Genomic DNA, 22,645 nt, shown 5'->3' on the forward strand with positions numbered 1-22,645 from the left:
ATGGCAGGTGGGCCAGCCTTACCATGTCCCCAATCGCAGAGGTGAATGCGGTGGTGAGTTTCGTTAGCCCATCACCTCCGCCCAAGGCCTGGTACACTTTCACTGCCGGAGTTGGGTGTGGATGCCTTTGACAAATGTCATGTCACCATTCTGCTTCAGCCGTTTCCTGCCTTTGCCTGTCAAGACAGTTCCATCCTGCGGGCCCCGCTCTCGGTCATTCGGCGCCAGGCGTCCAACTCAGCCCCCTCCCTGCTGGCCACAGCTTTTCCCTCAAAGGGGCTCTGAGGACATGGGCATGGAGGAGATGAACTTTTTGCCATTTTACTTGACATCTCGTCTACAACAAGCCGGCTAAGCGGGCCACTGGGGGCCAACCCATCTCTTGTCCGCAGAGGACAGAGCAAGGGGTCTAGAGTCAGAACCGGCTGTGCTTCCTTTCCAACTGGATAGACACGGGCTGCTCGCGACACCTGCCACGCCTTGGTTTCCTTATACATAAAAGAAGTTAAGAAATCCTGGCCGGCTTTCTCCACGGGCTCGAGACGAGGTCCTCGTGAGACAAAGAATGAGAAAGGCCTTCATAAACTATAAATCAATCTGGGAGTATTGCAAATGTGGTTATTAGTTCGTAAAGACTGAGTTCATGTTATTATACTCTCTCGGGGCACCCTGTTCTTTTTCTTCGTAGCACTTTCAGATTTTTAGAATTGCAAGTTATCATTATTACTAGGTACGTATGCTTATCTAACACCTGCCTCCTGGCCAGGCTGTAAACTGCAAGAGGCCTGTTTGGTTTTGCTTCTTGTTGCTTTCCCAGCGCCTAGTTCAGTGCCTGGCATACAGTGGAGGCTTAAGGAATAATGCATTAAGTTATCCGAGGAGCCCACCCTTACTAGAGACATCCACTTGGCTAGCCTGTCTTGTTCACTAATAAACCCAGCCACATACAGGCGACAGATGAATGTTTTTTGGAAGTTTGAAATGACAAACCTCCTTAAATCCGTTTCATTGTGAAGTTCTGTTGCTTCTGAAGACTACGCTGTGCTTTGCAGCAGCTCTGTCTGCAATCCAAATGCCCAGACAGGCTCTCTGTGCTGCTCGCTGTCCTTGCCTCTCGTCCTCTTCCCACGTTCTCCTCTGCTCCAGTCCAGACAAAGTGCCCGCCACCCTCTCCCCAGCATATATAAATGCTTTATATCACGGGTCGGCCTCTGCTGGGCCTGAGGCCATTCCCTCTCCCTTCCTTCAAAGTTCTGCATAAAGTCTTTCCTTTCCAGGCCCCTTTTAAAAAGTATGTGTGTGGCTCAGTGGGTTAAAGCCTCTGCCTTCAGTTCAGGTCATGATCCCAGAGTCCTGGGATCCAGCCCCTTGTCTGGCTCTCTGCTCAGCGGGGGGCCTGCTCCCTCCTCTTTCTCTGCCTGCCTCTCTGCCTACTTGTGATCTCTGTCAAATAAACAACATCTTAATAAATAAATAAATAGAAATAAAAAGCATGTGTATGGGGACTCCAGGGCGGCTCAGCTGGTTAAGCACCTGCCTTCATCGACCTTGGGCTGGGGTGGTGATCTGCACTGGGCTCCTGAGCAGGGAGTCTGCTTCTCCCTCTGCCTCCTCCTGCCACTCCCCCTGCTTGTGAGCTCTCTCTCTGTCAATAAATAAATAAGTAAAATCTTTAAAAAAAAATTAAAAGCACGTGTTTGTGTGCATGTGTGTGTCTAATAGCACTTCATAAGCATGGAAGATTTCTCTCTGGAAAAAACTTTTGCAGACACGATATTATTCAAGACAAAGAACAACAAGATTTGCAGTGTAGGCATCTTACAAGTGTACAGATTAGGAAACTAAGGCTCAGAGAAGTTTTTTATTTTTTATTTTTTGGAAGGGGAGGGGCAGAGGGAGAGGGAAAGAAGCAGACTCCCCACTGAGAGCTGACCACGCCCCCTCCCCACCTTGGGCTCAATCCCACAACCCCAAGATCATGACCTGAGCCAAAATCAAGAGTTGGACACTGAGCCGGCTTACCCACCCCGGCACTGCCCCTTGGAGAAGCTGTATTTGTTATTTACATACCTGGGATTGTGACTTATTTATGGATCCACGAAAATAATTGGGTTGAGCGACCTCCATTAAAGAAACAGATTGTGAGAGAGAGAGGTAAACAAAGAGTACACAAGATGAGTATGTCACACATAACAGGGCGTGGTATTACTTGTGAAATGTGTGTGTGTGTACACACACATCAACAAGGTTGTGATGTGAAACCTATTTCTTTCCGGGGCCACGTCAAAGTGACTGGGTGCCAGGGCAGGCTGGAGATGACCTAGCAGAGCGTAAGCACCACCGATTGGAGCTGAGGCCGAGACCAAGCGGACAGACGCCAGGGGTGAGAGTGCCCGAAGCAGCCTGCTGTAGATCTCAGCGGTGCCGCGTGGCCCCAGGGAGGCTGGGTGCTCCGGGAGAAGCCAGCTACGTGTCATGGCGCCCGCTGCACGGCGTGTTACCCGTTGTGCTAGAGAGACCTCAGCTATGTAGCCTTTGCAGGGAGAGGCCGAGAGTGGTGCAGGGCTGGGTCGGGAGCTCCAGCCTGGGATACCCACCGTGTCGGGCTGAGCCATCTCTGTGTAGCAACCCTGAGTACCCTAGGGAGGGCTTCTCAAAGAGTGTTCTCAGGCCAGGACCATTGGCATCACCTGAACACTTGTGAGAACCGAGGATTCTCAGGTCCCACCCTCGGGAATCAGAAACTCTGAGGGAACACCCAGCCACCCATGTTTAACAAGCCCTCCAGCTGATTCTGCGGCATCACATCTGAGAACCATTTTCCTAGGGATGCTAATGGACATTCTGGGTTTGGGGTGTCTTTGAAGAGCTAGGCAGTGTCCCGTCTAAAAGCAGTCTTGGTGGAAAACAGAAGCTCCAGGTCTCTGATGTGGGCCTCCTGGTGTAAATCCAGCGTTCTTCCACAGTTCCTGCAGCACCTTCGTGCCCTGCACGCGTGTGTGAGGGAACGCGGGGTTTCTCCTTACTCTGGTGCCTTCCACACTGCTGCACTCAGCCCGCATAGTACGTTCACATAAGTCGCGTACATTCATATATGTTAACATACAGTACGTTCATATATGTTGCTTTGAAAGCATTCTCAAGGTGCGTGTGCCTATGAGTGTGCAAGATTGCACACACGTATCTGTTCTAGCCTCCTCTGTTACACAACGTGCTCCCAGGATGGAGCCCGAATCCTGTCACCCTTGATCTTCACATTCCCCCTCTGCTGGAGGTTCAGCTCCCACTCAGTATGTAAACACCTGATTGAGCACCCTGGCCACACAGCCCACCCCTGGGAACCTGTTCCCAAGGGCACTCAGGGCCCCTGTAACCTTGAGCTGACCTTGATGTGCCTCCAAGCACCTGCAGCCCATTCTCTCCCTGTAGGTCTCCCACCTATTACCTAATGAGAGAGGAGCTGTACGTGGGTGCTAGTTCCCCGCACTGAGAACCTTCACCACCCCACTTCCTGTGTTGATTTGTATTGTGCTTCTGAATCCCCGTGCCTGAGTGAGCTGTTAACACTCACAACTACTTCCTACTACCACCTGAAGCTCAGTTTCCACATATGTGATAATGTGATAAAAATACCTAACACTTACAAGACTTCAGAGGAAGGAAGGAAAGAATGTGTGTGGATTTCACACACTTCATGGCACGTAGTGAGTAAACCGCTGAGCGGACCATGAAGGGCAGAGGCAGTTTTCCCCTCGGATAACCAGATTAAGTGCTGGTCCTTTGCAAAAACAATCCCGGAGAGAAGGTGGTGTGGTCGGGTGGAGAGAGCCTCAGGTTTGCTGTCCACAGGACCTGCCTTCCAACCCTCACTCTTGTCAATTACTCTCCCTGTAATCCTGAGCAAAGAACTGAGCCCCTGTTTCTTCATTCCCCCACCCGTGCCCCAAAACAAAGTCAGGGATGATACTGATATCTCCCACACAAGGTGTTTTGAGGATCAAATAGGATTAAATGTGAAATCAAGTTAAATACGAAGTAAAATTAAATGCCAAAATTGTAGAGCTTTGTACATCGGTAAATACTATCCGAAAGCCATTGTTGTTCTCCTTTGGTGCCTAGAGAGATGTCCAACACTCCCGCAGGCCCACTCACTAGGTGGGGACCTACAGAGCTCTGCTCTGAACAGTTGGGAAAAACTCAGAGAAAGCAGACACAAGATCTCTGCCCCGATGGGAAGACAGTGTCTCAGGTTAGTGGAAGAACAGAGGGAAAACCCCGATCCATTCCCTTCACCCAACATTCTGCAGAACAGCTTAATTTTTCTGTGGGATGTGGGAAATGAACTCCAAAACAAGCGATTATATCTGGTCTCTGGAATAAATAGAAATTTAATCTAATCCGTGAACTGTGAAGTAAAATTACTGAGAAAATTCACCTGAGCTAATTGATGGGAAGCAGTTACTCCCGAAGGCAGACACAAGCCCACTCGTGGCAGAACCACCAGCAGTCATTTTGATGAGAAGCCTGGAAAACAATTCAGCCTCGGGTAGGCTGCCTGTGGTGTGGAGATTGGAAAACCACGCAGTAGAAATATAAACAAGTGGCACATTGAAATAAAATTTGGGCTGCACGATCTGGAAGCTCTTCCCCCCACCCCCCAAAACCATGTGATTATCACAAACAGGTGGAACTCCTGCTATCTCATCCTCACGGTCAAGGGATTATAGCCTAGTGATTGCTCTCTCTGCTGGGGTTGGGGGGTGGTCTGGTTTTATGGGTTTGAAAGTCACAGGATCATCTTTTCTACCAGAGGCAGTTACTCTCTGAACCTGCTAAGACATCAGAATTCATGATCAGGTGGTATTTATCCATTTAAGGCAAACCATCGAGGTCAGTGGCTGGGACAAGTGGGCCCTGGGGACCTACAGTATGTCCCAGCATCTGGAGAGATGGGAAGGAACGTCTGAATGGGCCCACGGCAAGAAGCATGAGGAACTCAAGGACCCAGACAGTCACAGGTTCCTCTGCTCCATAAAACCCAGGTCGGCCATTGAGAAGCTCATAGATATCTCCCTGCCTTAGCCTGCTGCCACAACGAAGAGGTCGTTCTGAGCCTCCTCCCAGACTCCTCTTCTGGGCCCACAATGCATCAAAGGAAATGGGCAGCTGTGAGAGAAGGGCGAGCAATTCCCATCTTCTCCAGCGCACACTGCAATCTTGTCCTGCCTCCTCCTGCTACGACACCATCATCACCATCACTACCATCATCACACCCTGAACCTTAGGTAATTCTTTCCCTGTATTTTTTCATGCAATCCTCAGTATCTCCCACTAACCATGCTAACCATGCACCTTCCCCTCCAGGTACATCAATGTTCAGCTCATGTCCTGCTTCTCCCATGAAGTCTTCCCTGGCCTTTGAGAGCAGTAGGTCTCTAATGACAAGAAGCAGAGCTCTGTGTTTTGCATTGTCCCGCCAATATTTCCCATCAGGGCCGGGACAGACTGAAGAATGACACACTTATCTAAGTCATCAGCACAGCAGGGCTGACTGAACCAGGACTGCAGAAGTTCCCTTTGTGGGTTGAGATGATGCCTTCGAACCTTCAAGAAGGAAGTTTCTGAGGCATGTTGTTGAGGGGAGTGGGAGCCCACAGGTAAGACCATTAAAAAAAATTTTTTTTAATTTATTTGACACAGAGAGAGCAAGATCACAAGTAGGCAGAGAGGCAGGCAGAGAGAGGGGGAAGCAGGCTGCCCACTGAGCAGAGAGCCCAATGTGGGGCTTAATCCCAGGACCCCGAGATCATGACCTGAGCCGAAGGCAGAGGCTTAACCCACTGAGCCACCCAGGAGCCCCAGGTAAGGCCATTTTAATTATAGTTATGTATGTACAGAGTCTTGAACACGGAAATTCTTATCTTTATAGAAAGATATAGAAAGTCCTAGTCAGATAATATGTGGACCATTAACCAGAAATCACCCAGAGGCTGATAAGGGACCCAGAAATCATGTCCTTTGAAGAAGGACTGAAGGCACCCAGGACTTAGAAGGACTTAGGCACCCTCTAAGAGGAGAAGACTAATGGGGAGGTGGTCTGTCTTCAGAAGGTGTTTATTAGACAATCCGGACAGAAGGCAGTGCCAAGACCTCTGGGATGAGTTACAGGGAGACACGCTTTGACTCAGCATGAGGATGATTAAATCATCCTGCCTTAAACACAATCTTTTGAAGGGAACAAGTTTCTTACCCCTGGTGATGTTTGTCCAATTCCAGCTGGCCCTCTGATGAGGATGTAATGACAAGAATCTTGCATTTGTTGGGGGCAAAGGAGGGGGAAGGAGGAGGGACTGGTGTATCTTCCAAATTCCCTTCTAACTCCTATGTGATTCTGTATACTATACTCCTTCCTTGGGGGAGGAATGGGCAGAGGGAGAGAGAATCTTAAGCATGATCCATGCCCAGCACAGAGTTCAGTGGAAGAGGGCTCAATCTTACAACCCTGAGATCATTAATTAAGCTGAAATCAAGAGTCGAATGCTTAACCAACTGAGCCCCCAGGTGCTCCTATATTCCTTCCTAATCCATGTACTTAGAGCAGCAAAAATGAATTTGAATATATCAGTGGTTTGGAGGGGCAGGGGTGTTTCGGCATGGGGCTGGAAGAATGGGCTTAGCAAGCATGGGACACAGGAAACATCGGAGCAGCTTCCTCCTGAACGTTTCGGGGCTGGAAGTATGGAAGAGAACTCCTACCCCTTGTCCTGGGGTTCTTCCCCCTCGAAAGCCATTGCTGAAGCCAGTAAGTGAATGAAGAGCGGAAAGATGGGCCCCAACAGCACAAACAGAGGCCAAGAACTCCTCAAATTGTTGAAACCCAAGGAAGTTGTATCTGTTGGGGTGCAGTGGTGCTTATAAGCAAGGTGTATAGGAAAGAAAGACAGGGGATGAATATGGAGGAAAAGATGAAGACATTCGAAAGGGGAGAATCCCAGCAAATGGTAATTTGGCTGGAAGGGAAGATGATGACAAGAGCCAAGAAGTCGCATGCACCTTGTGAGTGCCCCTGGTTGTTGTCATTATTTTTACATTATTGGAGCTCAAAGGAGGCAATGTCCTCTCCTGGAAGAAAAGGCACAAAGAGGAGACATGGACGGGATACTGATCAGTGCCTATAAAGGGGCTTCTTAAAGGAAGGGGTCCTCAGACAGAACAGAGTTGAGAGAAAGGAGAGGGTTGCATGAGCCCGTGGGAGCAGCAGCTGGTGTAGAGAAAACACTGAACATGCAGTCAGGAAAGCTGGCTTCAAGGTCCAGCTCTGCCACTGGTTAGCTATGGGCCCCGAGGCTCTTCCTCTCCCATTCTTAACCTCGGGGTCCTCCTGTGTAAGAATCTACTCCAGCTGGGTAGTCTCTGAGGTTAATAATCAGGTGCCAACCAAGTTCATATGCAGCTAGAACATCATTCTTTTTGAGTCAGAAGATGACTCTATGACTACTTACATTTTCTGCTGGTAATTTGGGTGATTTCATTTTTGACTTCCAGTAATGTTTTAGTGTTGTTCCCTTTGAAAATTTCTAACCTTTCTCTCCTGAACTTGAGCTGGAAAGGGAAGGGGTTTTGCCCCTGCCTGGGCAAAAGGATGGTAGCAAGTAGGGTGACCAAGTGTCCCCATTAGCCTGGGAGTGAGGGGTTTCCCAGGATATGGGACTTTCAGTCTTGGGGGGGGGAACCGGATGATCGGTCTCCCAAGTGGCAAGAAAGGTGAAGATTTGAAGGTGGCTTGGAGAAGAGATCCTGGAAGGCTGTCCTTCTGTTCCCTTTCTATGTGGAGTTCCCCTTGTTGCCCCACAGACTGGTGAGGTGGTTTTTATTACAAGGTACAACTCCCTTATGGGGAGGAATGGGGACGAGAAGCCAGGGCCGGCCTTCATAACAGTCACAAGCCCCATTGAGACAACCATTGCCAGGAAAGAGGCTGAAATGCTTGACTAGCACTGATGTTCTGGGGATTTTCCCTTTTTAAAAAAAAAAAAACACACACATACACACACAACAGAAAAGACCCAGTGGAAAAAAAAGTGATGAGCTGTGAGGCAGACAGCGGGTCCTACGCAGCCTGAGGAGACGGTGCGCTGCTCATTTGTTTAAATTTGCAGCTGACGGCCGCCACCTCTCTATAGGCACCAGAGAGCCTCTCAGCATCAGTCAGTGACCAGCCTGGTTGACATACGGCTACAAACATGAACTACCCCCTAACCCTGGACATGGACCTTATGAACTACAACCTGGAGGACGTGGTGAGTAGGACAGCTGGTTGCCCAGGCCCTCCCTGGAATTCTAGATATTTTGTGCCCGGGACCGGGAAAGTGGGGCTAGCTGTGGAGTCCCCTCCCGCTGTGGGTTGGCAGAATCGAGGCAGGCCCCATGGTTCTTGCCTTTACGACTGTATTTTCCCATTCCCTGGAAGACGCTGATCCGTAGAGCTGTTGCTTGAAATAGACATTCTTTCGGGGGACTGGAAGTATGGGTTCTGGTGTCTGCGTCCTCCCTGACATGCTGTGTGACCTGGAACAAGTCACTTTGCCTCTCCATTGTTCAAAAGAAGATTCTCTCCTTATCTCTCGGGAGTAGAATAAGGGCCCAGATGGGAAAGTACTTGGGAGGTTTTCTTACTCTCGGGAACCTGGCATTGCGCCAGTATATTTATTCATCTCCTGCCCTGTGATCCTATCATTAGGGTTCTACATTCTGTGTTGGATGGAGAAGTTGAGGATTTGGTCCTCATCCTTAAATAGCTTACAGTCTATCCGCAGAAGAAAAAAAAAATCCACTCACTGGAAGCTTTAGATAATAATGATGTGCTGAACCAAGGAAGTGTGAGACCAGGTGGTCAGCAAGGACCTCTGACCACACAATGGGTCAGAGTCCAGGGGCAAAGGGATGCCAAGTTGGTGGGAGAACGCTTGTGCTAATCCTAGAAATGTTTTAAAGAGCATGTTGTAAGCCCCCTCAAAAAAACTGGAATCTCTAGAGATGAGGTATTCTTGGATGGGCTAAGAAAACGCGGTCCCCTATGTCACACTCGGCCACCCACCCAAGTCCCTCCTGTGAACCAGAGTGGTTCCGTCGACCGGGCTCTCAAAGGATATGTATAGGGAACAGCTCAACGGAGGCCCTGGGGCTCTGGTGTACAGGCAGGTGGGGGCTGTTTATGAGGATCTTTTGGGAACTTCTTTCCTCCCTTCCTCCTTTTCCCCCATGGCCAATGGCACTTCAGAGGAAAGGACTTCTCTGAGCTGTGCTCTGGGCTGGATCATAAACCCTTTCTCCTATACCCTGACCCTACACTCACCCTGAGATATTCTACAACACCCTCTAGTTCCCCTGGCTAGAGTCTCCACAAGAACTCTACCCACCATGTTCCCAGACTTGCTTGGAAAAGTCTGCCTCTCACCTGCCCAGATCCCAGAGCTTAGAACTCTTAAGTAGAACAAGGGGGGAAAGTGGGGAGAAGTCCAGCCTCTCAGATCCAATCCCCAGATGAGAGTAGAGCCAGAACCATGAGTCTAATCAGACCTGCTGCCTTACTTGTGGGACCCAATGCAAAATGAAAATGCAGGGCCCCTCATTCAAAAATTATTAAGAATTTCAAGATAGCAACAGCAGAGCACTAAACCAAGCATGGAACTCTTCTAAGTGTAGGATCACATGCCCATGAAGTTGACCCTGAGAGTCATCACTGAGTCTGAGCAATACCCTAGACCAGACTTAAACTGCACCACCCTGACAAGGCACCTCCCTCCCAGCCTGGCTCCCTGTCCTGGCCCTGGCCTCCCCTGATTAGGTTAGTGGGTGTTTTCCTTTGCCCACAGCTTTGAGCTGACCACGAACCATGACCCAGTTGGATAACATCATAACCAACCCAGACCTGCCCGGTCTGGGCTTCTGAGAAACCTCAAGAGTTTCCCCTTACTGCATGCCTCACTCCACTGCGTGACCTACTAGGGACAGGTGGTGGCAGGGGCAGGGGACAATGGGGCATGTCCCATATAAGAAAGAAAACTGACAGCCCAGGGAGACAGACCTGGCTACTTGCTGAGTGTCGCAACCCACCTGAGTGGTCTTGGGCCAGGCATCCCAGCACGCCCAACCTCCCTTGATCAGAGTCTAGTCAGGAGCCCAGGAGTCCTGGGACGATCCAGGCTCTGGAGTTCTTCCACCAGCTCTCGGGGCCTCATCCTGCTCTCCCTTACTCCCTGGACACGATCCCTCTCCGGGCTCCTTCCCCTCAGGAGCACAGACCCTCTCCCTCCACCCCACCCCACCCCCTCACTGCAGCTCCACGCAGTTTTTATAACTCCTGACAGTGTCTCATGGCACAGAGGCCCCGGGATGGCAGAGAGCAGCAGAACGATCTTGCCCATAGTAGCTTCTCAATATGTATTTATTGGCCTATGATGTATCAGAAGTCCTTGCCTGTCGTTTCTCTCTGAAGTTAGTCTCGCTTCTGTGCTCTTTACTTCCAATTCCCTTTCCTGTCCTCGTCCAAACCAAGTATTGGTTCACTGTCCTAGAAGACAGGGTTCTATACTCTAACGTTAGGTTAAAAACTGAGGGCCCTTGGCCATTGCCAAGTGTTGGTCATCCTGTCTTCCCTTCTACCCCCTGAATTCTAAGATCAACTCTAGCCAGTTAAAATGTCCATTTTTCAAAGATAAGCTGTTATTCCCATGAATGGAAGACCCAAACAAGAAATCTAGATGGCTGAGCACAAGGAATAAGGTCCCTGGGGTGGGCATACCAGGGACCCATTCTGCTAGGAAGACAGATCTAGGCAGATCAAGAGAAGTCTCTGTCTGCAGGAAACTGGATCGCGGAGTGCAGACCTCCTCTTGACAGTAGGGGGGCCTGGACTGGGGTACCTATGGGGGTTGGGCAGAAACTGCACCTCCAGCCCTATCCCATACACAAGCCAGGAGAGGAAGCTGCTAGAGAGGAGGGCCAATCTGGTCCAGTCCCAGGGCCTGCCTCCCCCTAACTCCTCAGTGATGATCCTCTAAAACCATTTCACTGTGATCAGAGCATCATGGGCTACAAAGCCTGTCCACATGTACCATCTCATTTAATCAAGAGGTATAAGAAAGAGAAACCAAAACCACGCTCTTTCTGGGCTATGCCTGGGAGAGGGAAGGAGCACTCCCTCAAAATAGGTCAAAAGTCCCAGAGGAATCCCAGGGGAGGAGGCCCCAACATGGGGGTGGGGGGTTGTCTGAGGGGTGAGGGATGAGGGAGAGACCCAGGGCCAGCCTGGGGAGAGGTCAGTGTTGAGGTGAATCTGGGCTCAGGCATTCAGACCACAGTGTCCCTCAGGAATTCTTGCTTTTCTTAAGGACACAGGTCCCATCCCTCTGGCTAATGTCATAAAAAGTGGCCATGAATTAGGCGCTAAGAATCAAGTCTTTCAGGAAGGACAGGACAAAATATTTCAAGGGGCTGCGGACCCAGGAGATGGCTTCAAGGGTTTGCTCTACACACCTAGGATACATGTCCGCCTCAAACTGTGTGACTGTCCCCAAAGCGTGAACTGACTTTGGGATGCCAGGAGAGGACCCCCTTAAACCTTTGCACTGAAGACTCAGTGCAAAGGTAAGAATAGCTTAAAGTCTTCCCCCAGAACCACATCGAAGCAGTACCATGTTCCTAATCAGGCCATAGACAGAGAGGAAAGAGGGGCCTGGCAAGTTTGCTCCTGAAGGGGGAGAGGGAGCAAGGGGGTGATGTGACAAGTGATAAGCCAGAGTCTCGGATGGTCTTTTGGGAGTATGGACCCTCAAAAGGAAGAGTGAGGTTAGGACACAAACCCCAGTCTCAATCCCCCAGATGCCCTCCCCCCTAAAGTCACTGAAGGCTGGAGGAGAGCTGCCCGGTTGGCCCATGCACAGCTCCTGACTCTTGAGTGGAGATATCCATACAGGGACCTAAAAGGAGATAGAGCCTCCCTGTGCTCCCTATGGCCAGAACAACCAACTGCATGTGTGTGCAGATGCCTCCCATGGCCAGAATGACTGAGGCCCCTGCCGTGGTGGGGCTCTGCCTAGATGAGCCCCACACTCGGCAGCCCTCCCTTCTCCTGGGGGCTGAGCGGCAAGGTCAGTCTGGGGCATTCTCTGGCTCTAGGGCAGATGAGCTAGGGAAACAAAGCTCCCACGCAGGTGCTGAGCTCAACGAAGGTCATGCTGAGAGCCCACTCAGCCCTGCGCAGAGCATGACAGCCGGAGGACCCGAGCGTCTGGGAGCTGTGTGTGAGGGGCATTTGAAGGCAAGACCCAGTCTCCTGTCCAGGGCAAGAATCCCTCCTCACGCTCCTGAGCTCAGACATTCCTCGTCCTCCCAGGCGCCGCCCAAACCCCTGTTGGAGAGTTCTGCCTGGGAGAAGGTTCTTTCTCCTTTGACAGAACACCCCCGACCCCAGCCTCTGCCCATTCCTCCTGGTCTTCCCTCTAGAGCTTCCCACGATAAGCCCATTCTGCCCTCTTGGCCACGGCAGCTCTTCTAGTCCTCAAAGAAGGCAGCTCTTCTTCTGCCTAGACTTCGAGTGCTGGGACCTGAACATTTCCTTCCAGGGCAGGGACTTCCAGACCCCTCAGCAAACTGGTCACCCTTGTCCAGACCAAACAAACCGGGGTGGTGTCAGCTGCCCACCAGGTTTCTGTTCACCTCGGGTAAGGTGACAGTACCCCTTCTGGGAGCCACGTCACCCTGTGACTCATCTGAAGCTGGCAATCAACACATTCTCAGGTCTTTTTCTCATCAACTGTCGGTAAGCCAGGTCTTCCCTAACTTGTCCCCGGACGGTTGAACTTTTTTTTTTAATTGAAGGTTTTATTTATTTATTTGACAGACAGACCACAAGCAGGCAGAGAGAGAAAGGGAAGCAGGCTCCCCGCCAAGCAGAGAGTCTGATGCCCGGCTCGATCCCAGGACCCTGAGACCATGACCTAAGCTGAAGGCAGAGGCTTTAACCCACTAAGCCACCCAGGCGCCCCAGGACGGTTGAACTTTTAAACGCGGGTCTCGATCTCTCTGTTGTTCCTTACCAATTCCATCTGGTCATTTTTGGGCCTCTCTGGGCTCTGAAGAGAGGCTCAGAGAGAAGGCAGTCCAGGACAGACTCCCGAGGAATGCCCCTGTCAGCCCCTGTCCCACCTTTTCAAACAGAATCTGGTCAGCAAGTGTTCGCTGGTTTTCTCCCTGGCCAGTGCAGGGCCCTACGGCACTGCTCTCCCTGTACCCCCCACCTCTCCCCCGTTCATCCTCTCTCCTCCTCAATACTGGGACCTGGAATGTGCTAGCTCCTTCTCCTGCCCTATCCCCAGCGCTCACAGCAATTTTCCACCTAGATTCCTGGCTCGGCGCTCAGCTACATCCCTCTCCTCGTGTTGGGTTGCCGTCTTTGGGGTATGAGTCCCTGGCTTGTAAGCATGCTTTTGTCTGCTGGGTACCCGCCTAGGCCACATGCTGTCGTGGCCTGACCTGGGCACGTGGCTGTGTCTAAACCGGATGCCGTCAGAGCATGTGTGTGTGTATATGAGGGCCTTGTGCTCCTGTGGCTTTTGATGTCAAGAAATGAGTAAGCACTTGGCCAGATTGTCTACACCGAGCTCCCTCTGGGTAGGCGTCTTAGAGGGGTCCCTTTTGTGCCCCACTCCCCACACCATATAGGATTCATGATCCCTCTACTTCCCACCAGACCAGAGCCAACCTTGCTTCACTACCTCCCTCCCGGGTTTGGGAAGGGGTGGTGGTGACTGATGCCCTAGGTATGGGAAGTGGCTTTGACATGTTCCACCCCCAAGCCCCCAAAATGTCTGTTTGACACCTCCTGCTGAGATGTACTAACAACTCCCAGCACCCCTGAAACCAGTTTCCTCCCATGTTCCTTCCATGTCCTCCCTGCCTGAGCACTTTGCCAAACAAATAGCTCTTGGTAAGAAGGGAAAGATAGTTTCCTCTCAACGGTCTTCTAAACCTGGGTTCTCAGGAGATGGGGCTTCAGGGGTCCTGGGGACATAGCCCACTGTCCTGACTTTAAATGAGCATAAACCAATCAGCCTGGATGGTTTGGAGGGTCAGGACTTGAGTGGCTCTCATAAAGGGCTTTCCGGGCCCGAAAGGCAGACTGTACCTAAGCCCTCCCAAAGGCAGGTAGAGTCCAGCTCCACAGACAGCCCCAGGTCCCCGCATTTCTTCACCCTGGGTCTGAACTGCTTTGCTCTGCATGGAGACTACTCATCTCACTATTTCCCCATTTGCCTCCTGCTGAATTCCAACATGAGCCAAATGGTTGTAGTCAATGACAGTATCGGGCATAGCTCCCAATGTGGCAAGAGAACCCAAGACAGGCTCCAGGCTCTCAAGGGCATTGGGAGGAGGCAGGAACCGAGGAAGGGGAAAAGGAATGTCTGAGTCTCCATGGTGGCCCAGAGACGGACTTGCCTAAGGGGTCAGAACAGAAGGGCGCCTGGCTGTCTCAGGGAACCTGCCCTCAGAGCCTTTCAGCACACATCTGTTGCATGTCTGTCATGTGTGAAACACATGGCCTTGCCAGGGGGACACAGAGGGCCAGCTTCAGGAGCTCGCCATCTAGTGAGGAAACTCACATGGCAATGCCCAATGCCATAATAAAACAAGGAGACGCAGACTGTAAGAAGAGAATCTCCTCCCAAGCTAGGAGGGATGTAGGGAGGTGGGACTGAGCGGGACCTTGAAGGAAGCCTAGGCATTCGCCAGGCAATCACGGCAAGAAAGGAGTGCTCTGCACAAGGCAGAGTTGGAGCAAAGATTTGGAGACAGGGGGGCACTGGGGTGTTGGGTGCAGGCAGCCAGCAGGATGAGGAACACGGAGGATGCAGTGCCTAAAGCAATAAAGGAGAAGATGAGTTTTGAAAAGTCAGAGGCTATCTCCTAGACATTTCAAGACCCCTGTAGGGGAAGGCAGACCTCATTCTGCCAGTCCATGGTTTTCAAATGAAAGCAAGCCCTTTGCTCTCCTGGAAGAAGGGCAACGTGAGACCAGCTAGAGGGTCTGTGCAGAGTATTCTTTCCCATCCTCTCCCTCCCTGGGCTCATCATTTATAGAAGTATCTTTTTCAACCCACAGAAGTTGGTTATAATTGGTTTTGAAACCATGGGGAGGGGTCTGGTGGAGGGGGGAGAATGGGGCTGGGAAGTGAGGAGGAGCAGGTGCAGAGGGACAGCTGTGAGTGAAAGGTATGAAAACAGATACCAGTCTTCCTTTGCGGTTAGCTGGGTAAACAACCTGAGCACTGGTGGCCAGGGGCGGGGCGGAGGAGGAGGGAGGAGGGGGAGGCTCGGGAGGAGGAGCTTCCGGAGACAAAGTGGGCATCTCCCCTTCCTCACTTGCTTCTGAGGCAAAGGGAAGCAGAGGAGAGAGATGACCGGTGACGGAAAGTAGCCCTGAGGGAACCCCAGACAAAACTGCGTAGGGGTCAAAGAATGGGATCTGGAGGTGGATCACTGCGTAGGGGTCAAAGAATGGGATCTGGAGGTGGATCAGCATGGGTTCAAACACACCCAACCTCTCACCCGACCGTTAGCAAGACACATGGATAAGATAGGAATATCACAGGGGCGCCTGGGTGGCTCAGTGGGTTAAGCCTCTGCCTTTGGCTCAGGTCATGATCTCAGGGTCCTGGGATCGAGCCCCACATCAGGCTCTCTGCTCAGCGGGGAGCCTGCTTCCCCCCTCTCTCTGCCTGCCTCTCTGCCTACTTGCGATTGCTTTCTCTGTTAAATAAATAAATAAATAAATAAAGTCTTTAAAAAAAAAAAAAAAGATAGGAATATCACATACCCGAGCTCGTTGCGCAGATTAAACAAAACAGGTGGCTAATACTACCATTTCGGGGATAATGAAGACATTCAGGAATAGGGAGACATCCCAAGAGGAAGCCAGGAGCCTACCCCAGTGGCTACCCCCTTGGCAGGATCTTAGGCTCCAGTGCCCACTGCTCTGTTCAGAACTGGACCAGATGGCTCCTTGCCCCAACCAGGTCCATTCCCCAGATTCCAGCCTGGGAGCCCACAGCCTTCCATATTTGAGGACACATAAACACAAAGTAACTTACAGGTGCCCTTCAGGGAAGCGTCTCCCCACCACATACACCATGTATCTCCTTCCATCTTTGTCAGGACCTTGCAGGGCATTAGTCCCTTTCCCAGGGGAAAACTGAAGTTGGAAAAGGCAAAGTGATTGGTTCATGGACACACAAAGGGAGATTGGGAATTGGTCGGTGGGACATATTGGGAGTACAGGGACAAAAGCAACATTAGGGGGTGGTGTGGGGGGAACAGGAGAAATCCACAGGGGAGTCCGGGTCCCTGCGTGGTGGAGAGAGACTGGTCCTTCACTCCCGCCCTGCTGTCTCCCCGCCCCTGCAGTACAGAGAACTAGGCAACTACAGCGACAGCACTGAGAGTCCCACAGTGGAAAATCACCTCTGCTCCACCGTCGAGGGGCCCCTCCTGACCTCCTTCAAGGCTGTGTTCATGCCGGTGGCCTATGGCTTTATCTTCCTCCTGGGTATGATGGGCAACATCCTGGTGCTGGTGATTCTGGAGCGGCACCGGCACACACGCAGCTCCACCGAAACCTTCCTGTTCCACCTGGCGGTGGCCGACCTCCTACTGGTCTTCATCCTGCCTTTCGCCGTGGTAGAGGGCTCTGTGGGCTGGCGCCTGGGCACTGTCCTCTGCAAGACTGTGATCGCCCTGCACAAGATCAACTTCTACTGCAGCAGCCTGCTCCTGGCCTGCATCGCCGTGGACCGCTACCTAGCCATCGTCCACGCCGTCCACGCTTACCGCCACCGCCGCCTCCTCTCCATCCACATCACCTGTGCCACCATCTGGGGAGCGGGCTGCTTCTTCGCCTTGCCGGAGATCCTCTTCGCCAAAGTCAGCCAACCCCACCACAACGACTCCCTGCCCCGCTGTACCTTCTCCCAGGAGAACCGGGCTGAAACCAACGCCTGGTTCACCTCCCGCTTCCTCTACCACGTCGGAGGGTTTCTGCTGCCCATGCTGGTGATGGGCTGGTGCTACGTCGGGGTGGTGCACAGGCTGTGCCAGGCCCAGCGGCGCCCTCAGAGGCAGAAGGCAGTCAGGGTGGCCATCCTGGTGACGAGCGTCTTCTTTCTCTGTTGGTCACCCTACCACATCGTCATCTTCCTGGACACCCTGGCGAGGCTGAAGACCGTGGGCTACAGCTGTGAGCTCAACGGCTACCTCTCGGTGGCCATCACCATGAGCGAGTTCCTGGGCCTGGCCCACTGCTGTCTCAATCCCATGCTCTACACTTTCGCGGGCGTGAAGTTCCGCAGCGACCTGTCGCGCCTTCTGACCAAGCTGGGCTGTGCCGGCCCCGCGTCCCTTTGCCAGTTGCTCCCCACGTGGCGCAAGAGCAGCCTCTCGGAGTCCGAGAACGCCACCTCCCTCACCACCTTCTAGGTCCTGGCCCCCCTCGGGCCTGCCTTCCGTGCGGGTGCGGTGTTGCCGGAACCCCTTCCAGCAGGAGCTGGGACCCTAGGATATGGGACCCCCACTCTCCTCATCCGGGGCAGCTAGAGCCACGCCCTCCTTCCGGGACGTCCCTGCGCGCCCTTCCGCCCGAGGCCCCGCGGCCGTCCAGGGAGCGGAAGCAGTCGCGAGGCCGAGCGGTGGAAGCCTGTGCCCCGTCTTCGGTCTCCCCTTCTTTCATCTTAACTGTTGGAAGCTCAAGAAACAACTTTTGCTTCCGCCCTGCCGATTGGGAAGGTCAGTCGCCTCCCAGAACGCACTCCGCCATCGTAGGGACCAGGGGTCTCCACAACGACCCGCCTCTCCTCTCAGCCCTCGGGCCGAAAGAAGCTAGAGGCAGAGCACCAGGGGAGAGATGGAGGACGAGGCTGAGGGAAGGCCCGCTGGCGAAAGGATGTGGCCTTAACCATCTTGGACCCTGACAGACGCAGACACCCTGCCCGGCCACCAGCCCTGCATCTGGACCGAGCAGGAAATGCCGACTGACCCAATCCAGGAAGCTGCTCCCGGCTCTGACCCAAGTGGCCCCGGGCCCAGCCCCATGTCACCGGGCCGGGGAGGTCTGCAGACTCAGGGCAGACTCCAGGCACCCTCAGACATCAGCCGGCATCCTAGGGAAGAACGGAGGCCAAGCCAGCAGAGAAAAGCCGTTGAAAGAAACGATTCTCCTTCCTCAGCCTCAAGGAGGGACAAGTAGAGACCAAAGCCAGCTGTCTGTCTTCTCTGCCCAGGGTGGAGAGGCCCCAGTATGGGCCAGGGGCAGTCAGGTCTGGAGCCCTGGTAGGTCTGGCCACTGAGAAGGAAGGAGGCAGACTGCTCCTTCCTGCCCCGGCTCTCCACAGGCCAGACAACCAGGAGAAACTGGGGCAGCAGAGGGGTCCCAATCACACAGAGGGAGCACTTCACGGAGGGTCGGAACAGAAATGCAGACCCCCGGAGAAGAATGACAGACTGAAAAGGGCCTCTGGGGTCATCTCATCCAGCCCCCTACCTGCGGGCCAGACCCAGAGTTTGCCACCTCTCTGGGCCTCGCAAGAGCCACAAGGCATCCCCTCGGGCCAGGCAGGGTGAGAAGCAGGGAAGTCCCCAAGCCCCAGGAAGCCGAGCCCTGCCCCTGAGAGGATACTACTCAGATGGAACCAGAGGAAACCGCTCCGTGCCTGCCTGCCCGCCTTCTGCGGGGAGGGCTCTCCCGCCCTCCTCCGCAGCCCCTGCTCTGGCTAGGGTGGGATGATGTCAGGGACCCCTGCCCTTGCTGAGGGGACATCTGGGGGAGGCCCAGTCCCACTCCAGGGCAGCCAACCAAGCCCCCTTGGGGGGCCCCATGTTGGAAATCAGACCTGTGACCCAGGGGAGGAGGGAGAGACTCTCTCTTCACCATGGAACACTGGGAAAGCCCCAGGGTCCCCCTTTTTCCTCCCAGCATCCAACAGTAAGCTGGGTTTGGGGAGTAGCCAGACACGGAAGCAAAGAAGGCAAGAGGTTGGATTTTTAATTTTCTCTTTTTAATAAAAAGGCACCTATAAAACAGGTCAATACAGTACAGGCAGCACAGAGACCCCCGGAACAAGCCTAAAAATTGTTTCAAAATAAAAACAAGAAGATGTCTTCACATATTGTATTTATATATTTATATTTATATATATATATTTATATAATGGTACAAAATGGCTGGGGGTATGGCCATGGATGGAGGGACATAGGCTGGCCTGTGGAGTTCACCTTGGAAAGCTAGTCTGGTGGCGGAGATGGGGCAAGAGGAGAATGGGGAGGACACTGGGCCCTTTGCGGTCTGATCCCTCTCCTCTGGGCAGGAAACACTTAAGAGTCAGTTTGGGGAGTCTTGGGGTGGCGGTGGGGGTGGGGGGGTGCAGCTGGCAGGCCCGGGGCCCAGGTTGAGGCAGGGTGGGCAAAGCGCCTGGCAGGATGGAAGGCAGGTGGCCCCCAAACACAGGTGTCAGGGCCCTGACCCCGGGGCCCCAGGGAGGTGCTGGGGGAGGCAGGAGCCTGCAGCCAGCCAGCCCCAGAGGAAGCGCTTGACCTGGCTGACGGTGGACTGAGGACAGCACCAGACTGGGAAAAGTGGGGCAAATTCCCTTTGTATCACAGCTGCCAATGCAAGGCCAGACCCTGCAGATCAGGAAGGCTAGGGACGGGGCCGTGGCAGAAGACACCTTGTCTAGAAATGGCCCTTGGCCCTGGAGGCAGGGCACGGAGGCCAGGGAACTGCCCTGCCACCTCACAAGGCAGGAAAGGAAGTGAGAAAAGGAGAAGTGTTTTACTCCTGGGGCCAAGGGGGCAAAACACTGAGTCTGTATGGCTTCAGCTCTGACCAGAGGCAGGTGGGGAGTTTTGGGAAAGAGCAGGGGAGCAAGGGGGAGGCAGTGGCTGTGCCTGGGCCTGGGCACAGTGCCCGGAGCCCCAGGCAGAGGGACCTTGCCGGTGAGTGGGCAGGTAGGACGCCCCCTGCTTCTCCACCACTTTCTCTAATCACTCCTCAAAGGGTGGAGACTGGAGGGACACAGATTTACTCAGCCAACCCCTTTTCTTTCCACCTTTGATGAGAAGTGGGTGGCAGCTCCCAGAAAAATCAGGGCCTGGGGGTTCCCCCGGCTGGGGGCTGCTGCAGGAGGCACAAAGCCATCTGGGCCGCCTTGCTGTGCCTCCCTGGCTCTGCGCAAGGAGCCACACAGCCTCCACCTCTTCCTCCTTTCCCTCATCCCACACTGGGGACGAAGGACTTCAAGTTCTGACTAAGGTGTAGCAGCAGGGGACGCCAGACATCCATAGCTGGGAAGCCAGGGCCCGGGGTCTCCTGGGGTCTCCTGCGTCGGGCGAACAAGCCAGCCTGAGCACACGTTCTCCTGAATTCATTCAGCAGCAGACAGGCTGCCACTCTGGGGGTGGGAAGTGGAGGGCGGATCTCAGCCCAGAAGGGGCTCTCCAGATGGAAGCCCAGGTGGTCTGACCTCAGCTTAGGTGTGGGGTATCTGTCGTTTCACCATTTGAGGAAGGGACCGGAATGGTATCCTTATGGACCCAGAGACCCGCAAACAGTGGGAGAGTGTGTTGGACTGCGTGGTCCTGAGTCCAGGGGAATGGAAAGGGGCAACAATTTGAAGAAGGAGGGGAAGGAAGGGTTGCTTTTAACCTTTTCTCTTTTTTGTGACTTCTATCAAAACACAGAAATACAGCACACACACAAACCAGCACAAAAGCGCAGCGCTCTATTTACAGCTGCAGCTGGCACTGCCCACCGGGCCAGCCGCCTGCAGGGAGGGGTGGGAGAGGGGCTCAGCCACAGCAGCAGGGAGAGGAAAGGAGGAAGGAAGAGACAGAAGGAAAAACCGGTGGGAGCAGAGAAACAGAATGAAGCTCCAGGAGCACACAGAGCCTAGGAAACGAGCCACAGAAAGGAGACAGAGTAGGGGAGATCTCTCCTCTACTCTGGCTGCCCCCCACCCAGGATTCTCTGCTCCCCCCAAGGATTCCATAATAGGACTCTGAAAGCACAGCTGAAGAAGGGGAGGGGTGCAGAGAATGAGGGACGAGAAAGGCTCCATTGACTGGGGAGGGGTGGAAGGGGCAGTCCCAGTGGCCGAAATGGAACCCCAACCCAAGACCCCCCCACCCCGCTCTGCCACCTCCCCCCAAGCTGCCGGCAAGTCTGGTTTCCACAAATGCCACTCCCCACACAAGCCCCTCGCACCCCATCCACCCCACCCCTTGACCCAGGCCATCCCAACACTGGAGGGGAAGGAACTTCTTTAAGGGTATCATATTTGCGGGACCGCCCCAGCTCCAGCCACCCGCCCCAGGGGACTGCTAGAAGGGCAGGTTGGCCATGCTGCCCGGCGCTGGGAGGTAGCCCATCTGACTGTCCAGAGACACACTGCGCTGCCGCAGTGGGTGTGACACCATGAGGTTCTGCTGGGGCGGGGGGCCCATGAGGGAGCCCTGTGGGGAGAGCATATGGGGGGGCTGGCTGTAGACCTCCCCCCCAACCCCCCGCTGCTTCATCAGCATGAAATTCTGCTGGGTCATGAGACCTTGTGGTGGGGACATGACTCCCTGGTGCAGGCCGTGGGGCACCACGCCCTGCTGGGGGGGCACACCTGTCCTGCCCAGCAAGGACATCTGTCCAGGGTGGCACATAGACATGTTGAGACCCCGCTGGACGCCTTGCTGGCCCGGGAGGTTGGGGGGCCGTGAGGGGGTCTGCTCCGCCATCATGTTCTGCAGGTTCATGAGATGCAGATTGGGGGGCTGGGCCTTGGGGGGCTGGTTCTCACTCTTGGGAAAGTATTGGAGGGTGCTGCTTGGCTTCTCAGAGGGGATGATCCTCGATAAGTCGAATTCAGGGATCCCCGTCGGGGTGGGCCGGATCACCTCGCTCAGCTCGGGGTCGCTCAGCACTGACGCCACCCCAGGGAGCACGCCCGGGGGGTAGGCGTCACCCATGCGCCCAGACATGCCTTTGCCCATCAGGTGCTGTTGAGGGGGTATGGGGCCCGGCGGCTGGCTAGGCAGGTCCTCTGGGGGCAGAGGCATGCTGGAAGGGTAGTGCTGCTGCAGGCCGGGCCCCCCGCCCCCACCTCCGCTGGGGGCCATGGCACCATGGGGCTGCTGCAGCCGAGGGGGGAAGGGCATCATCTGGGAGGAGCTGGGCACTGGGCCACAGGGGGCATTCAGGGAGTCTGGGCCCCCTGGAGGCAGCATCATCGAGTTTTGAGGGGGCCCTCCTGTCCCCTGCGCATTGGGGTGCAGTGGAATGTTGGACCCCAAAGGGGTAGGGGAGGGCAACATAGTAGGTGGGGGTTCATGGGACAGGGGCTGCTGGCCTGGCAGGTTCATGCCCATTGGGCTCTGGGCAGCAGCGGAGTTCAGGTGCATCTGGTTGGGCTGGTTATTGCTGATCCCTGTGGCGAGAGAGAGGAAAAAGGGGTCAGGAGCTGTGTGCGCCATGCTGGGGAAGGCTGCAGGACTCAGTTCTTACCCTCCCCCACCCCAGCCAGGCTCATGCCAATAGAGGTGAGGGCCTCTA

At 54.0% G+C, this 22,645-nt stretch overlaps 2 protein-coding genes across 6 annotated transcripts in view; one reads left to right on the forward strand and one right to left on the reverse strand.

The window, feature by feature from the left end:
* The first annotated feature begins 5,154 nt into the window (after positions 1-5,154).
* On the forward strand, positions 5,155-19,213 carry CXCR5 (C-X-C motif chemokine receptor 5). Of its 2 annotated transcripts, XM_082683644.1 has the most exons (4): positions 5,155-5,285; positions 5,365-5,657; positions 8,184-8,300; positions 16,465-19,213. In XM_082683644.1, exons 3-4 carry the CDS (start codon positions 8,244-8,246, stop codon positions 17,530-17,532), a joined length of 1,125 nt encoding a protein of 374 aa, XP_082539770.1. In that variant the 5' UTR covers positions 5,155-5,285; positions 5,365-5,657; positions 8,184-8,243; the 3' UTR covers positions 17,533-19,213. The 2 variants fall into 2 exon arrangements, with proteins under 2 accessions (XP_082539770.1, XP_082539769.1); XM_082683643.1 differs by lacking the exons at positions 5,155-5,285; positions 5,365-5,657 and having other exon boundaries at positions 7,353-8,300.
* The window catches only part of BCL9L (BCL9 like), a 28,216-nt gene continuing 24,655 nt past the window's right edge, over positions 19,085-22,645 (reverse strand). For all 4 annotated transcript variants that reach the window (XM_082683556.1, XM_082683555.1, XM_082683557.1 and 1 more), the window contains one exon: positions 19,085-22,520. In XM_082683556.1, the coding sequence (XP_082539682.1) occupies positions 21,427-22,520 (1,094 nt within the window). In that variant the 3' untranslated portion in view covers positions 19,085-21,426. The remainder of the gene's footprint in view (positions 22,521-22,645) is intronic.

This window comes from Mustela nivalis (assembly GCF_964662115.1).
Source record: "Mustela nivalis genome assembly, chromosome: 9".
In the NCBI taxonomy this organism is placed as follows: Eukaryota; Metazoa; Chordata; class Mammalia; order Carnivora; family Mustelidae; genus Mustela; species Mustela nivalis.

Coding starts and splice junctions, on each gene's coding strand:
- CXCR5 (XM_082683644.1), top strand. CDS start 8,244: ATGAACTACCCCCTAACCCTGGACATGGACCTTATGAACTACAACCTG. Junction 8,301..16,464: donor ACTACAACCTGGAGGACGTG/GTGAGTAGGACA, acceptor CCGCCCCTGCAG/TACAGAGAACTAGGCAACTA.